This window comes from Phodopus roborovskii, unplaced genomic scaffold (genome assembly GCF_943737965.1).
Source record: "Phodopus roborovskii unplaced genomic scaffold, PHOROB, whole genome shotgun sequence".
Classification (NCBI taxonomy): Eukaryota; Metazoa; Chordata; class Mammalia; order Rodentia; family Cricetidae; genus Phodopus; species Phodopus roborovskii.
Window position 1 is genome coordinate 17,583,941 of NW_026126585.1, and position 17,922 is coordinate 17,601,862.

A 17,922-nucleotide genomic window follows, 5' to 3' on the forward strand; every position below is an offset into this window, starting at 1 on the left:
AAAATGCTGCAACTCATAAATTAGGTAAGATCTTTTTTTCCCTGTTATTCAGTGTATCCTCCGCACATAGAAGAATTCAAAAATAGAAAAGTTATTCAATATGGAGGAAGTGCTTATAAAATGTAACTATAAGACAGAGGCCAAAGTCTAGTATCTGGTCCATGAGTATCATCCCAGCTCTGGGGAGGCTGAGGCAGGAGAATCATCTCAAGGGCAGTCCAGGGTAGGATGCACACTGTGATGGTTAATGCATAGTCAGCTCGACAGGCGTAGCATCACCTGGAGGACAAGCGTCTGGTCGTTCTGTAAGGATATTGTAGGTTTTGTTATTAAGGTGGCAAGAATCACAGTAAATGTGGGTAGCAAGTGGCATCATCCCGTGCACTGGGGCTACCAGGATGCATGAGTGAAAAAGGCAGATGAGTGTTTATCCCTGTGCTTCTTGACTGCAGACACGATGCGAGAAGCTGCTGCATGCTTCTCACCATGCGCCCCTGCCAAGTGGACTGTAAACCCAAACTGGCCCAGCTACTTCACTCAAGTAATACGGCTCATGCAGCAAGACATTGCCGCACCAAACATCCATTAAACACTAACATACATTATTGAAGGTCAGCTTAGGCTACATGAGACACAGCCTCAAAGGTCAAAAAATTAAAACGAACGGTGTCCTGGCTTAATGGAACACAGGCTTTTCTTGCATCATCTTGTTCTCCAAAAACCCTGGAGGGGCGGGGCTGGCTGTCTCTGTGGATTGGGGTGATTATGATATAATGATGCCCGCCTCTTGTAAATTCTACTTTTCAAGAAGAGGTAAAGTCCTTATTAGTTATAAAACCAGTGTTCTAAGTGTGTGTTTTGAATTGTCTTTGGAATAAAAGATAAAATTCTTAATATATTCCAATATTCCAAACATTTGCTAAGCTTTTTTTTTTTTGCCTAGTGTCTAAAGGTCCTTACAGAATCATGAATATAGATGATGGAACCATTAAGACTAGTAAGAAATAGAAGCTTAAATGTGAAGTAGTATATGTGAACAGGCCCTATTCCTACATAATTTTAACCTCAAGTAAAATCACCAAATTTTTGTTTCAAAAAAATTCATAGAATGGGTAAAGGTATATATAAATGATTTTTTTGTATTTGTTTTTGGAAGACTATCTCAGGTATCCTAAGCTAACTTCCAATTAATGGTGTAGCCAAAGATGACCTTCAACCTTATGAGCTTGTGCCTCAACCTCCTGAGTACTAACTAGAATTATAGGTGTGTGCCTCCAAGTCCAGTTCCTGGGTTGCTAGGGATCGAATCCAGGGCCGCATATATGCTAGATAAGCACTCTGCCAACTGAGCTACATTATCAGTTAATAGTATAGTTAATAGATATTTCATGAATCTCATGCCAAGGATAAATGATGTGGCATACCCCAGATATATTCAGATAAAAGTGCTTCTCTTGGGGCTGGAGCACTTGATGCTCTTGCAGAGGACCTGGGTTTATTTCCTAGCACCGTGTGGTGGCTCATAATCATCTCTTAAGTGCAGTTACAGGGAATCGATGCCTTTTTCTCTGGCCTCAGGCATTAGGCATGTACACAGTACACATGCATACATGTAGGCAAAATGCTTATACAACACATAAAAAATCTTTCTCAAAATCCTCATGATGTTTGTTGTTCTTTATGAAAAAGTACACACTTGAGAAATTCATGTTAGCTTTAGTAATAATAATTTGTGTTACGTTTTGTCATTAAATATCATTTTTATGTCAGGTTAGGATCAGACTTTAAAAGTGAAAGCAAAAAGAGACTTCTGATCAGAACTGAATCACTTTTCTTGTCACTACTAGGGAGGCAGATGCAGGCAGGTCTATGTGAGTTCGAGGCCAACCTGTTCTACAAAATGAGTTTCAGGACAGCCAGGGCTATTACACAGAAAAACCATGTTTTGACAACCCCCCCTCCCAAAAAAAAAAAAAAAAAGAGATGTGTTGTTAACTATGTATAAAGATAATTATAGTGGAAGAAAATTCACTGGTACAACTGTTTTATTTGTAGTGTCTTCAGAAGCCTAACCTAACCTCAGATACAAAGGATAAGGAATACAAGCCCCATGATATTCTCCAGAGGCAGTCTGTGCAGCCCTCAGAAACCTGTCCTCCAGCTCGCCGAGCAAAGCGCATGAGAGCAGAGGTGAGTAAAGTACTTGCTTCTGATGTCTGTCATGACTGACTTTCTCTCACCTGTGAGTAAGTGCGTTGTAGTTTTGAATCTTGGCAAGCTCATAAAGGGTTACTTCATACTGTTGAGCTTCTCCACCAGCCATGGGGATAGTGTTGTCCGCAAAGGAGAAGTAATAGAACTTCTGAGTTGTTAGTAGTAAAAGCCAAGCAGACAATTGGGTGGACTATATGAAGACATGGACTTGGACATGCTAAGCGGGTTAGTAGTAAGTGAATACGACATGAGTGCCATGAGGAAAGGCTGCTAAGGTGACTTAGCTTGTCTGCTCAGAAAGGGAGATTGTTCTGCTTACTTTGTTCCCATAGAGAGAGGTCTGAGGAGCTGCAAGGCAGTATGGTGCTTCTGAATTAATCTTTTGGATGTTTAATAATCACTGACAAATAATTTTTTTCACATGCAGAATTTAGAGAATTCATTTTTCTCAATGAAAGGAGCTATTTAGAATAAGAAGTTATTATTTAAAACCCATTAATCCAAAAACTTTTAATTTTTTGAGTTAATGATGTTACGCTATAACTTTCCCTAGATTTTAAATCTTTACTTTGTGTTTGAGTGTTTGCCTGAATGTATGCCTGTGTGCCATGTTGAGTACAGTGCCCATGGAGGTCAGAAGAGAGTGTCAGTTAAAGATGGAGTTAAAGATGGTTGTTAGCGGTCATGTCCATGCTGGGAATCAAATCCAGCTTCTCATTCTCAGGAAGAGCAGCCAGTGTATCTATCTCTTCAGCCCCAGAGGTATATAATTTGTAACACTGATTCATTAAAATAACAGTGAATGAAGCACTGGGTGGTCCTGGGGGGGCAGGGCCTGAGCAAGTTCCAGAACAGCCAGAGCTAGCTACACTGAAAAAGCAAAATTAGGATGATGTTGATGGTGAAGCTAGGGAGATGGCCTCATGGTGGAGTTTATACTTGTCTTGCAGAGGACCTGAGTTTGATTCCTAGCACCCATATCAAACCTTTTTTACATACAACCCAACTCTGTGTCCAGCTCCAGGGGATCTAATGACCTCTTCTAGTTCTAGTCTGTGAGACCCCCCCTCCCCCACACACACACAGACATTTGTACACTCTGACACACAGAAATAAGTGAAACTATAATCTTTGTTTAAAAAAAAAAAAAAAAGCCAGGTGTGGTGGTACACGCCTTCAATCTCAGCCCTCAGGAGGCAGAAGGAAGCAGATTTGTGAATTTGAGGCCAATGTAGTCTAGCAAGACCCAGGCTAGCCTGTGATACTGTCTTAATTAAGGAAGGAAGGAAGGAAGGAAGGAAGGAAGGAAGGAAGGAAGGAAGGAAGGAAGGAAGGAAAAATCCTTTGTAATTGTTGGAGCTAAAATTCTACAAATACTGTTTAGACCTTTGAAGAGGTTGGCATAATTTTAGAAGTTAATGAAATGGTGATGTTTTTATAATTGTTTCAGGCTTAGTAATGATGAAAGTAAAGCTTCTTGAGACAAATAAGGCCTTGTTATGTTTGTTTTGAGTAGTAATGCAGCTCACAATTTGATACCAATTTTTTTCCCTAAAATCTGTATTGCTGGAGAATACTCTTCAAGTTTGTGTGTAAAGTAATTTTGAGAATGTGATTTCCTAAGAGGCGGAAAATGTATCTTTTGAATTACTAAGTAGTAACAGATATAAGAAAATAATATTCATATATATGATACTTTTAGGCCATGAATATTAAAATAGAACCAGAAGATGCAACAGAACCCAGGACTCATAATCTGAGACGCCGAATGGGCTGTCCAACCGTAAAATGTGAAAATGGTAAGAAAGTTTACCCATGGGTGAGATGCCTGCAGTTATTTCTTTGTGCAGTTGGTTGGGTTTGAGAAATAAAATATTAATACATTCTCACGATTAACAGGCCAGTAGGAAAAATATGCATATTTGGAATATAGGTGATTTCAGAGTTGCATCTAGCTGCTGCTTTGAAATTTAATTCAATAAATTCACTTAAAAGACAGTTTGAAAAAATACAGGTTCCTTTTTATTTCAAGCCAAGCAGAGACCTTATCTAGTTTGAAGTTCAATTGATAATCCTTGCATGACTGTCGCTTGATAGGAGCCATTGAGACAGGTGCTGTTTTTCCTTTCTTTCTTTATTAAGATGAGGTCTTCCTGTGTATTCTTGCCTGTCCTCAAACTCTTCACCCATGACCCTCCCTGCTTCTGTCTCCCAAGTGCTGGCATTATGGGCATGTGCCACCACACCTGGCTAGAAGTAAATTAGTAGTTCACATAGGATAAGCACTACATATATACAGACGCATGGGCATGTATGAATGCAGGGCTCAAGTGAGCTTTGCTTAGACATTAATGTGTTAGTGAGACGACAGCATGCTGTAGGGAAGCAGACAGGTGTGAAGCTGAGTCCCGGCTCAAGCCCTGACTAGTGTGACTACAGAGATAATTCTTAACGTCTTTGACATGGGTTTGTTGTGAATGAACCATATGATGTTGAATAATTGATAAGTCAGTTTTAGCCAATATTACCAGGTTTTGGAACCAGGAAGGTTATGAGGAGACAGACAATGTATAATGTGGTTGGTGAATTCTTGATATCCTTATCATGAGCAAGAAAGACATGTCTAGTTCTTAATTTTTCTTTGAGACAGTCTCACTCTAGCTCTGACTGACCTGGAACTCGGAGATCATTCTTTCTCTGCCTCCTGGGTGTTGGGATTAAAGGTGTGTGCTTTCAAACCTTGCACACTTCTTAATCTTAAAGAACATTTTAGTTCCTGTTTTAGTTCGTAATAGAACTCTCTGCTAATATTTAATTGAGGTCAGTTCATATTTTATGATAATCAGTATTGAGCTCTTGTATGTAGAACACTAGTTGTTTCTAAAAGGAAAGCAAACATGGGATTACATGTGTGTGAAGCGTGTGCTGGAGGAGGAGGAAGAGGTGGGGGGGGTTAGCATGGTACATACAGAAAGAACTAACTTTGGATTGCCTCCTGTAGAGAAAGAGATGAAAAGCAACATCAAGCAAATCAAGCAAGAACCCATTGAGAAGACAGACTTCGTGTTGGAAAGCGAGAAGGAAAAGCCCAAGAGCCGATGTAAAAAAAGCATTAATGCTGTGAGTCGACACCCCACCCCACCCCACCCCCGTTTCCCTCTTTCCCTCCTTTGATTGCTCACTCAAGATGGCCTTGGTTGGGAATTCTGAGTAGCTTTCCCTTTCGTGGGGGGCGATCATACTCTACCCCTGAAATTCATCCCTAGCCTGTAATCATATAATTATGAAAATCCCTTTACCTATAATCATATGCTTATGTGCATTACTTAGTGTCAACAAAGGAAAGATAATCAGGTTTTTTATTTTTGCTTTTGTGTTTTGTGTTTGTTTTTGAGACCGGGTTTCTCTGTGTACTTTGGAGCCTGTTCTGGAACTTTGTAGACCAGACTAGCCTCAAACTCAGAGATTTGCCTGCCTTTACCTCCCAAATGCTGGGATTAAAGGCGTGTAGTACCACCGCCTGGCTCTTGTTCAGTTTATAAGTAAGGAAATACCAGATTCTGGTAAGCAATAGCAGTTACGGTGTCTCTGGAATTTGTTCAATTTGTACTGGATAGTAACTGTTTACAAATCATTAGCCTACCTGCAGAAGAGTTGAAGGGTAGATCAAAAGTCAAATTGACTGCACCTCTTCAACCAGCAAGGGGGAAAAGGAAGGAGGAAGAGAAGAGAAACTAAAGAAAAGGAGCTTTGGTAGAGTAAAAGCTGCAAAATCTAGCACTCAATTGGATCATTTGTTATTGCTTTAGAGCCTGTCCTGGAACTAGCTCTGTAGAGCAGGCTGGTCTCGAACTCAGAGATCCGCCTGCCTCTGTCTCCCAAGTGCTGAGATTAAAGCGGTGTTCTTGCTAGACATGCTAGCTCATGCCTGCAAACTTGTTTCTCTGGAGGCTGAGGTAGGAGGATTGCTGGGAGTTCAAACCCTAGCTAGCATGGGTTACAGAGTTGAGAGTTTATCTCAGAAAGCCAAGAGGAAAAAACAAACAAACAAACGAGAATTTCACCCATGTGATATTAGAAAGTGTCAGCTTGTCCTCCCCTGTGAGATCCTGACAGTAGTGTCTTTAAATTGGAAACGAACTTGATATTCTTTTCCCTCCATACATAAAGAAAATACAGTAAGAAAATATGTAGAGTACAGATTTTTTTCGTAAAATTATAAACAGATTTAACAAACTGGCCTTCCCATTAGGTGACTACTCAGCTTTCTGTTAGTAGGCAGGAGCTTCTATAAGAAAATAATCACAGCTTCTGTAGCTTAAATAACATTTTTTGCAGTTTTGCAGGATATAAACTCAAAGCATTGGGAAGGTTGGTTTCTTCTGAGGCCACAGTGTCTTCTAGTGATTGGATATGTGTGTGACTGTTCAGCCTCTGTGTAACTAATAAATAACTATGCTTAATCATAGTTATTTGGGGAATTGTTTTCTTTGTTTTAGGGGATGGGGTGCATGTGCCTGTGTTTGGCTTTGAACTCATGACTCCCACTACCTCCTGCCTCTGCCTTCAGGACTGGGATTATAGGTTCGCATCACCATCAGGGGATACTCACTTCAACTCTAGAGTTGAATTCAAAGGAGTTTGATTTTTGTTTGTGTGTTTGTTTTTTGTTTTTGTTTTTTTTTTGTTTTTTGTTTTTTTTTTTTGTTTTTGTTTTTTTTTTTTGCTGCGTCAGGGTTTGTATAGCCCTGGTTGTCCTGGATCATTCTGTCAGTCTGTAGACCATAGACTAGACTAGGCTGTCTTCAACTCAGATATACCTGCCTCTGTTGCTTTGTTGTTTTTACTTACTCTTCTGTGATGAGGCCTCTTTGAAGTTCAGGCTGGCACTGAAATCCTAGGCTTCCTGCCATAGCTCCTAGACTAGGGTTACAGTGATCTGCCATTACACTTGATTCCACAGCATTTGTTTAATGTTGTTAACTGTAATATTTATTACCTATGGGGATTATCTTAAATTTACCAAATACTGACTTTCTGCCTAAATAAATAATAACATAATTTGAGAGAGCTTGGCAATCTCAGTTCACAATTGAGAATTGGGAGGATGCGAGAATTGGGAGGATGCGATTATGAAATAAAGGTTTATTTATTTATCTTATGTACAGTGGTGTTTTGCCTGCATGTATGTCTGTGAGGGTATGGAATCCCCTGGACTGGAGTTTCAGACAGTTGTAACCTGCCATGTGGGTGCTGGGGATTGAACCCAGTCCTCTGGAAGAGCAGTCAGTCCTCTTGACCACTGAGCCATCTCTCCAACCATTGAAATACTTCTTATAGAAGCTGTAGCATTTTTATTTAAACTATATATGGACCAAAGAGATGACTCAATAGGGAAAAACACTTATGCCAAACTTGATCAGACTTTAATTTTTGGAACTCATGTGTTAAATGAGACTTGCACTGTGACTGCATACACAGATACATGCACTCACAAGAATGTATAAGTTAAAATTTTTTATATATATATATATATATATATATATACATATATATATATATAATATTTCTACGTGGGTTGGCACATGACTGACTGTTTGGTAGAACACTTCCTTCTCTGTAGTAGCTTGATTGAGATTGAGCTTGACTCCTCTGCATGCAGAACCCAGGTGTGATGCTGCATGGCTATAATCCCGTTACTTAGAGCTGGAGTCAGGATCAGAAGTCAAGGTTTTCATTAGGAAGTCACGAGAGTTCATTGGAGACCCTCAGAATAAGCAAATGAAAGAGATCACCAAGTCCAACAGTAGCGCCCACGCCTTTGCTTTGTGCTCTTCCCCTTGCTGCAGGTGGACCTGTATGTATGCCTCTTATGCGGCAGCGGCAACGATGAGGACCGGCTCCTCCTGTGCGACGGCTGTGATGACAGCTACCATACTTTCTGCTTGATTCCCCCTCTCCATGATGTTCCCAAGGGAGACTGGAGGTGTCCTAAGTGTTTGGCTCAAGTAAGAATTAATGACTAAGAAAGAAAACTATTTTTGGAGCATTTTCCTTTGCCAATGGGTTTTGGATTTAATGATAATAAAGTTAATGAACAAAACTAGGCTTGGAAGTGAATAGGTCTTATAAAGTTCCACAGTATATATGTGTTGTTCAGAGACAGAAAGTTTTCTTTTAGACATTTACATTTCAATCATTCACCCAATTCACTGTAAAACAACTTATTGTAGAGATAAGCACCTAACAACTTATGATTTATTTCATAAGGCATAGATAACCATTATTAATGTCTTAGTGTATATTCATCCAATTTTTTTTCTTTTCTTGCTTTGTGTGTTATGTGTCTGTGTATGTTGGGGTAAGGGATGTTTTTATTTGTCAGTGTGCATGCATATACAAGTTCATATGTGGCAGGGTCTCTGCTGAGCCTGAAGCAGATTAATTTGCTTAAGACTGACTGCCAAAGTAGCTTCAAAGATCTACCTTACTCCATTACCCACCAAATCTCAGGGATCTGGCTTTTATTTGAGTTTCAGGTCCTTGTGCCCATGTGGCCGGACTTCATTGACAGAATCACACCCCTTCCCCAGCCCAGACGCCTTTTCTGGTTTTTAACAAATGGAATCATATTAGTAATTTACTAACTTTAGTAATTTACTTTTTTATCTCAAATATTTTTCATGTAGTGTATACTGTGCTGATATTTTAACAATGTAACAAACCATTGTTACCCCTATAAGGAAGTATTCAGTCATTAGAATCTTACATTTTGTGTTAGAATTAGATTATAACACTAAGGTTTTTTATTATACTGCTTAAAATCCAAGGGTCCTAGATGTTTTTATATAGGGTAGGTTATTATGAAACTTGGAAAGGGTCCATGGTGTTAAATAAATATTAATATTTAAATGTTTAAATATTTAATATCTGGATACAGATGATCTTACAAATGAGTCTGGATATTCAAATCTGTTGACTCCATGCAGACAGAATACTGTGTAGATAATAAATAAATCAATAAATCGTTAAAAAAAAGTGATTAATAAAAACATCTTATGCTGGGTGTTGTCTCACGCCTTTAATCCCAGCACTCAAGTGGCAGAGGCAGATGGAGTTCCAGGCCAGCCTAGTCTACAGAGCGAGATCCAGAGCTATACAGAGAAAGCCTGTCTCTAAAAATCAAAAAACACACAAAACAAAACAAATGAACATAATCTTCTTGTTCAGAATCAAATAATAGTTGTTTACTCCATGGAATAATATCATTCTTCAAACTTACTAATTTCTCTATTGTAGACAGAATGAAGAACAATCTTTAGAAAAAAAAATAGCCTTGAGACTGTTGGCTAGACACACTTGAGTGTTCAAATGCCGCCTAGAACACTAATTGTCTCTTTCCTGTGCAGGAATGTAGCAAGCCACAAGAAGCATTTGGCTTTGAACAAGCAGCAAGAGACTATACTCTTCGTACATTTGGGGAAATGGCAGATTCGTTTAAATCCGATTACTTCAACATGCCAGTCCATGTATGTTGATTTATATTAATTTGATTTAGAATTTAAAAGTTTTGTTATTAATTTATTAAGTAGTTTACTTAGGTGTGTATCATGGGTACAGGGCAACAATATACACCTGGAAATTAAAGACAACTTATGGGAGTTGGTTTTCTCTTACTATGTGTGCTTTAGGGATTGAATTCAGGTTGGCAGCCTTGGTACCATGTCTGTCTGAGTAAGCTGTGGTTGAAGATTATTTTGTTACTTTTCTGAGATTGGGTCTCAACTATGTAGCACTAGCTACCCTGGCACTCACTGTGTTCACCAAGCCAGCCTTCAATTCTGAGGTCCATGTGCCTCAGCCTCCCAAATGCTGTGAGTAAAGGGGGCACCGCCACACCTAGCTAATTATACGTGTTAGCTGATGAGGATAAAGAATTAACATGGAAACGGTAGACGTTTCTCTGCAGCTCCATTCATTGGCAACAGGAAGTGAATCATGGCTTCACTCTGGCAGCCATTGTACAGAAGGAAACTTGTAAAATACTTAATGGAGGCAGATAGACTTCCACGGTGCGGTGTACTGGAATGTTATTGAAGTGCTCTGTGTGCTCTGTCCTGGGGACCTTTGTTACATTTCGTTGTCTCATCATTAGATTATAAACTTCACAGTATGATTTCATTTTTACTTTTTGTTCACTTAGAAATATTAGCAGTGTTTTTGACATTCTATCAAATAAATACATTTATTTGATATAAAACTAGATGGTTTCCAGCATAAGCCTGTATATTTTGGCTTTGTTTCTCCTCGTTTGTATGTGTCGTAGCAAACAGCACATACATGAGATCTTTGAAGTTAGGTGATTGCTGAGGTGCTGTGGGAGTTTTGATCCCTATGGAATGAATTCCAGCGATGCATTTATAAACACAGTAGTCCTGTGTGTAATGAACATTTGCTTTTAGTTACCTAAAACATTTTTAATGTATATCTCACTTGAAGTTTTATTTTGATTCCTTATGCATTTTAGTATTTTTCTATATATTTAGATAATCAGTCCTGTACACTGACTTATATCTGTACTGTTTTTATTTTGCTTAAAAGCTGAAGACACTACGAGGCAGACATGTTAAGTTATTTGCTTCTACTCAGAACAGTTCCTTTACACTTTGATAGCTTTATATTGTTGGATGTGCCCAGGCAACAATAAATTTTTTCCTTCCTTCCTTCCTTCCTTCCTTCCTTCCTACTTTCCTTGGCCTCTCTTTGTAGTTGTGTTTGGGTTGGTGATCATGGAATATTAACTTCTCTTTTAATTTCATTTTGTTTATTGTTTCCTATCCTCCCAGCAATCCTCAAACTCCACTTGCTGTTGTCTCTGTAGAGACAAGCAGGTCTGCCGTGGACGTCAGCCAGTCATGGGTTAGCAAGTTGCAGTGAGATTAGGCTCCTCTTCTGTTAAGGCTGGATGAGGCAATCCTGTAACAGGAATGGGTCCCAAGAGCAGGCAACAGTTAGAGACAGTCCTTGTGGTCATATTGTAACACGTATGCAGAGGGCTTCGGTTGCTCTCATGTGGGCTCCCTGGTTGTCAGTTCCGTCTGTGAGCCCTTATTCGCCCAGATTAGTTGGGAATATGAATTTGTAATCATTTCTTATCATTCTTAATTATAAAATTAATTTTAGAAAATATAGTTGCTGCCTGAATTATGTAAGAGTCAACGTGTAGGAAATTATGAACAGATTTTTTTTTCCCCCTTAGGTTAATCTATGATTCCCATCTCTTAATTAGTCAAAAACAATTTGTGACTGAATGGAAAAATTATGGAAAAATTACTTTTCAATTTCCTCATACTTGCAGATGGTTCCTACGGAGCTGGTGGAGAAGGAGTTTTGGCGACTGGTAAGCACTATTGAAGAGGATGTCACAGTAGAGTATGGAGCTGATATTGCTTCAAAGGAGTTCGGCAGCGGCTTTCCTGTACGAGATGGGAAAATCAAGATTTCCCCTGAGGAAGAGGTAGGCGCCAGGTCCAGGGCCTTGTGGTATGTTGTGGAGCTGTGCATCTACAGCACAGCCTTGATCTGAATCATGCAGTAGTAACATCCTTAGTGTAACAATTAAAAGTCCTGTGAGCGCCTTAGAAATTGTGTGTTAAAATTGGTCAGCTTGAAGTATTTATAATTACCCAGCACATTCTTAATTACTGATATTTGTTTTTTTTTTTTTTACACTATGAGATGAGGGAGCATTATTATCATCCTTTCCCTCAGGTTCTAACATGAGGGATCGATGGAGGCCCTACTTCACTACAATGCTTATAGGTTCATCTGCCTCCCTTCCGTCTCAGGACAACCACTATTACCTTACGCTATCCCAATTTCTAGCTAGTGAAGGTTAATTTGCCTGCTTTGGGACTTCCTGTAACTAGGCTCAGTTCTTGTTCTTCTGTATCACAAAACAGAAAGGGCAGATAGATGTGTATATAGTTCAGGTCCACTTATTTAATGTCTAAACCAGATAGCGCTATAATCATCATAGTGGCATCTCTCCTCCTACCCCGAAGGAGCTCTTCAGTGTTTAGTTTCCTTCCAGAGGACCTGCGCTGTTTATTGCATCCAGGTCAGGTTGCTCACAGTTGCCTTTGTCTCTATGTCAAGAGTACTTCATGTCTGTCCGTTTTTGTCCCTTTGAGTTACCCACACACATGTACCACCACCCTGCCAATGTAAATAAATATAATAAAATAAGAAAGGAACAAAACCATTTCTAAAGTGGTAGCATGATACAGCTGAAACTTTACCCTTTTTTTTCTGGCTCCTCTTAGGAGTATCTTGATAGCGGCTGGAATTTGAACAACATGCCAGTGATGGAGCAGTCTGTCCTTGCTCATATTACGGCTGATATATGTGGCATGAAGCTGCCATGGTTGTATGTGGGCATGTGCTTTTCTTCCTTCTGTTGGCATATTGAAGACCACTGGAGCTACTCAATCAACTATCTGCACTGGTGAGAAGGTCTATGGGAAGGAAGCCCATGGGCAGGGTACAAGCTGGGTAGGAGAATTCCCTCTTTCAGATATGCATTGCCTATGTCTGAAGGTAATGTGTGTCCGATCAAGTTAGGACATTCAGAAAACTAGTGTATGAAATCATACACTAGTTTGCAGGTGTAGAATGTTTCTTTATCTGAAGTAAAGTGTTTACTAACAAGTTAAAAAGCGCCCTGTATCTTTTCTTCTTGATAGAGGGAATCTCATTTGGTAGCCATGGTAACACGTATTCCTTTGGGCAGGAGAAGGTCCTTGGTACTATCAGTTTCCTTTTGTTGTGCTGAATTCTGACCTTCACAACATGTAGACCTCTCATCTGTGCAGGCATATGAACTTTACTATTTAAACTTTTTACCCAAAGCCATTTTTCACCTATCTCTGTTTCCATCTCCCCTATTTCTTCTACTTTGAAGCACAGAAATATTTTAAAATCCACAACCCACTGTAGTCCTACAGAGGGATTTGAAGAGTACCACCAGAAAGAGAAGGTTGGCATATGGACTTGTAGCACGGCTCTGATTCCCTAGGCAGTTGTCCCAGCAGTAACAGGAAGATGATGTTTATCATACCTCACAGGGATGGCGCAGATTAATTGGCTGACAATTGAAAGTGCTTTGAAGAATAAATAAGGGCTCTTTAGAAATGCTAATTGCCATATTTGCAACTGATCTAAACCTTTTCCAGCAGTTGGGCTAGGGAAAAGGAATCTGGAAGGTTGCCATCCCTTCTCAGTTGAAGGAGGAAGTTGTGGTAACCTTGTATGCTGTAGCAAATGTGGTTCTTTATATTCTTAGAAACTCTTAGTTGTCTGCATTTTGTAAAGTGGGATCTGGGCTGATGATGACCTTAGATGCAGAGTTTAAGTTTTTTTTTGTACTTGAAGGGAAAATGGAGTACATATATTTCATTCATATTTCTAATGTTACTTTCTTGATTTGAACATTGATTTGTATCTCTGTCTTATAGAAGTAGGTCAGAAAAATGTGAACAGCTTAACCTTAACCTTGTGTGTGTGTTGGTGTTAAAATGATCAACTTTTATAATGTGTTTGTAGGGGTGAGCCAAAAACCTGGTATGGAGTTCCAGGATACGCCGCTGAGCAGCTAGAGAATGTAATGAAGACACTAGCTCCAGAGCTCTTCGTGTCCCAGCCAGATCTCCTGCACCAGCTTGTGACCATCATGAACCCCAATACTCTGATGACTCATGAAGTGCCTGTACGTCCTGATTGCCCTCCCGCTACTCAGCTTACCCTCTACTTCTCTACTGGTCTAGTCTCCCTTTTCTTTTTAAAGTTATTTAGTATTGTCGCCACATAACTTCATAATACAAGCAGCTGTTTGGTGCTACCCACTGGGCCAGATGCTTAGACATCATAAAAGCTAATTTGTTGTAGTTAATACCGATATTGCTGAACAGACTTGCTTTGCAATTCAGAATATGACTTCTGTACTATCAATTAGATCAAAACTCTGATTTTAAAATTTTTTAAAAATATTGATAAATTATATGTGTGTGTGTGTACACCTGAGTGGTTTAGGTGTACAATCTTTTAAAAATACTGATAAATTGTGTGTGTGTGTGTGTGTACCTGAGTGGTTTAGGTGTACTATCTCCCTGAGGAGTCTGTGTCTGTGGAGACAAAAGAATCTGTGGATCCCTTGGAACTAGAGTTACAAGAGGTTGTGATCTGCCATGTGGGTGCTGGGAACTGCACCCACCCAGTCTTTCTGTAGGAGCAGTAAGAGCTCTTCGCGGTTCAGCCATTTTTCCATCTCTTGGTCTTCTAACAAAGAATTTGGGTAGGGATATTGTTCAGTGGAGTGCTTGTCTAATAAGCACAGGTCCTAGATTTTATTCCCACCACTCCTACAGAAGGATGAACAGTGAATCTTACTGAATCTTAGGATCTTAATTTTGAGTGATTAACCAAAATGACATAGTTGGTAGGACTATTTTGATGGTGGTGCTGGGAGTTGATTCCAGGGTCTTGGGAGTACGAGGTGTACTCTCTGTCCTGGTACTTCCCAGCCAGAATTGGCTGTTTTGCATTGCTAGTCCTCTTCCCTTCTTTCTGTCAAGCATCTGTGGATGTATTATGTGTGCATGCCTGCATTTGGGTGTTGTTCCTCAGGGGCCATCAGACAGGATTTCTCAGGACTTTAATTTGAGGGCTTGTGTTCATTAGAAAGTAATGAGTGAATGTATAAAAGCTCTCATCATGTCTTCATTGTTTGAATTTTTCCCAACTTGTCAAAATCAGAATAAAATATAGGGGCTGGATTTGGGGCTTAGGGAAATAAACAGATTAATTCTTCCTGGTCTGGAACCTACTATGTAGTGCAGACTGTCCTCCAATTCACAGGCGTCTGCTCTGCTTGGCTCTGCTTCACAATTGCTGAACCTTAGGACATTCCTGGCTGTGTCTGTAAAGACAGACATGTCTTGTCTCTTAGATGGGGCTGTATTTGGTATGAGCACTATCCTTCTGTTCAGAGACTAATTCCTTCTAGTACTGTAGTAGAAGCAGGTGATTCTACTGCAGTCTTTTTCCTCCTCAGTTTGAATTGATAGGAGGTATGTATGTATAGATGTATGTGTGTCCAGTCCTGTCCTGGTGAATCATCTAATAGTTAATGGCCAAATTGTCTTTGAGAACATTACTGTTAAATCTTAAAATAAAAGTCTGTCATGCCTGTCTCTGTAGGTTTATCGAACGAACCAATGTGCAGGAGAGTTTGTGATCACTTTTCCAAGAGCCTACCACAGTGGTTTCAACCAAGGTTTTAATTTTGCTGAGGCTGTTAACTTCTGCACTGTTGACTGGGTATGTATCACGAATTTTGTGCCTTTTCAGATCTACCATTTTCCCGTGCAAATTAAACAGCATGTGGTGTTTTAGAGACTGTCGTGTATATTTGATGCTCATCTGGTTACTATTCAAATAAGGTACTTAAAACACATTGTATGACCGCTCAGACCTTACCACACTGCTTATTTTAACTGACATTATTTCTTTTGTAGCAAGACTCCTTTCTCTCTGTAAAATGTATTATTTTTAGTGTCTGCATGTGTGTGAGAGACTCTGCACAAGCTCATACACAGGCATGGGTGCCAGGAACTGAACCCTGGACCTCTGTAAAAACCAGAACTTGCGTTGCACCCTTTTTTAAGTTGTACAAGTTTTAAATGAACTTTTTAGGGATAAAGAAGTGGCTTTGTTTTTTTCCAATGTTGCCAACCTTAGCCCTGGGCTCTTTGTTGCAAACCATCCTGCCTCAGTAGGTTCTGGGGAACCTTACTTGTGAAAGACTTCCTGAAGAACAAGAGTCTGTTGACTTCTAACAAGGGAAGCTTATTAAAGCTTGAAAACTAGTAACAAACATTCCAGTTTGACATGTCTCAGTTCATTGCAGAGTTGAAATTTTAAGTTAGAGCTGTCAAAGGGTTATGTGTGATATAAAATGTGTAGTGACTTGTAGCTTTCTGTTTGTTTTGAGCCAAAGCCTCTTAAAAATCTGAGGTGTAGTTGAGGACCTTCCTGCTTCTATACCACAAGAGCTAGGATTTAGGCATGTGCCACCATCTTGCTTTTCTTGAAAAAGCACTAACCTTATTTTCCACTACAGTAGTTTTTGAGTATTAATTATCCCCTGACATAAATTAAGCCTAGTGGTTCAGCACGGTTTTTAGAAAATGTACAGGTATTTCCAATTAGACTCCATTTTACTCATTAATTCATTGTCAACACATTTTTTCCTTAACCAGTTTTTAATTTGTCAGCTCTTTAGAGCACAAAGATGAATAGACCCTGGGCTCTGAGTCTGGTTTAGGGTTGATGAGTGATAGCTGTTTTGACCTAGATTTCATTATTAGGCAGTATGATATAGTAAGTCAAAAGTTTATGGGAGTTATAAACAACGTAAACATGTCCTATGTCTTTTGCTTGTGACAGCTGCCACTGGGCCGCCAGTGTGTGGAGCATTACCGCCTGCTGCACCGTTACTGCGTCTTTTCCCATGATGAGATGATATGCAAGATGGCTTCCAAGGCTGATGTGTTAGATGTTGTAGTGGCGTCAACTGTTCAGAAAGACATGGCCATAATGATTGAGGACGAAAAAGCTTTACGGGAGACTGTGCGTAAACTGGTAAGGTTACTGACCAGGCCACTGGTTTACTTAAAGTTCTTGTACTATGAGTTAAGAAGACGCTTTCTTTTCCTTTCTAGTTGGTTTCTACAAAAACTATTCCAACTGACATGTAGTAATACTTTGTGTTTTTATTTGTATTGAATGTTTTATTATGTGCTTATTTTACTCCTTGTCTCTTCAAATGGTTATTTTCCTGCAGTATTGATGTCCCCTCTCTCTGTCTCTATCTCCCTCCCTCTGCCCATCCCTCCCTTTCTTTCCCAGAACAGTCTCATACCAAGCCTTGAACTTGGTATGTGGGCCTTGAACTCTCCTTGCCTATTTTTAATTTTATGTGAAGATCAGTGCCCACATGGGTCAGAAGAGATGTCAGTGTCTTGAACTGGAGTTACAGGCAGTAGTAAGCTCAGTAACATGAGTGCTGGGAATTGAACTTGGGTCCTTTTCAGGATTCGCATACTTAACATTGAGTGGTCTTTCCAGCCCTCTGAGTTTGTAAAAAACGTTGAAATAAGTAATAACTAGCATGAGTCTTCCAGTTTCTTTTTGAAGACAGGGTCAAAGATAGCCCGAACTGCCCTAACTCTGTGTGTGGTCAAGGATGACTTAGATCTTGTGATCCCCCTGCCTCTACTTCCCCAGTTCTAGAATAATAGATACATGCCGCAGTATCTGTTTTATTTAGACCCCAGGACTTGGAGCACATAAGACAAGCCCTCTAGCAATTGAGCTACAATCTTAACCCCTAACCTGTTCTTTAAGAATTATTTTTATCTCTTTTAGTTCATTTGCATTTTCCTGTTACGGAATTGATTTAGTAGTTTTTTTTTTGTTGTTGTTGTTTTGGGTTTTTTTGGTAATGGATTCTTTTGGATCAACCATATACATAATCACTTTTTTATATGCCACTATGGGTAGAATATTGGAATGTTGACTATTGGGAGCCATTATGGACTGCCAGCAGGCTATCCATTGTTGGAGAAAGCAATTTAAGTGACTGCTAAG

At 39.6% G+C, this 17,922-nt stretch overlaps 1 protein-coding gene across 1 annotated transcript in view; it reads left to right on the plus strand.

Moving 5' to 3' along the window:
* Kdm5b (lysine demethylase 5B) overlaps nucleotides 1-17,922 on the plus strand; it is a 55,641-nt gene that overhangs the window by 17,910 nt on the left and 19,809 nt on the right. The window contains exons 5-14 of the mRNA XM_051204146.1: nucleotides 2,056-2,190; nucleotides 3,917-4,013; nucleotides 5,216-5,334; nucleotides 8,064-8,222; nucleotides 9,624-9,743; nucleotides 11,573-11,731; nucleotides 12,540-12,721; nucleotides 13,819-13,981; nucleotides 15,472-15,591; nucleotides 16,720-16,914. Coding sequence (XP_051060103.1) covers nucleotides 2,056-2,190; nucleotides 3,917-4,013; nucleotides 5,216-5,334; nucleotides 8,064-8,222; nucleotides 9,624-9,743; nucleotides 11,573-11,731; nucleotides 12,540-12,721; nucleotides 13,819-13,981; nucleotides 15,472-15,591; nucleotides 16,720-16,914 — 1,449 coding nt within the window. The remainder of the gene's footprint in view (nucleotides 1-2,055; nucleotides 2,191-3,916; nucleotides 4,014-5,215; nucleotides 5,335-8,063; nucleotides 8,223-9,623; nucleotides 9,744-11,572; nucleotides 11,732-12,539; nucleotides 12,722-13,818; nucleotides 13,982-15,471; nucleotides 15,592-16,719; nucleotides 16,915-17,922) is intronic.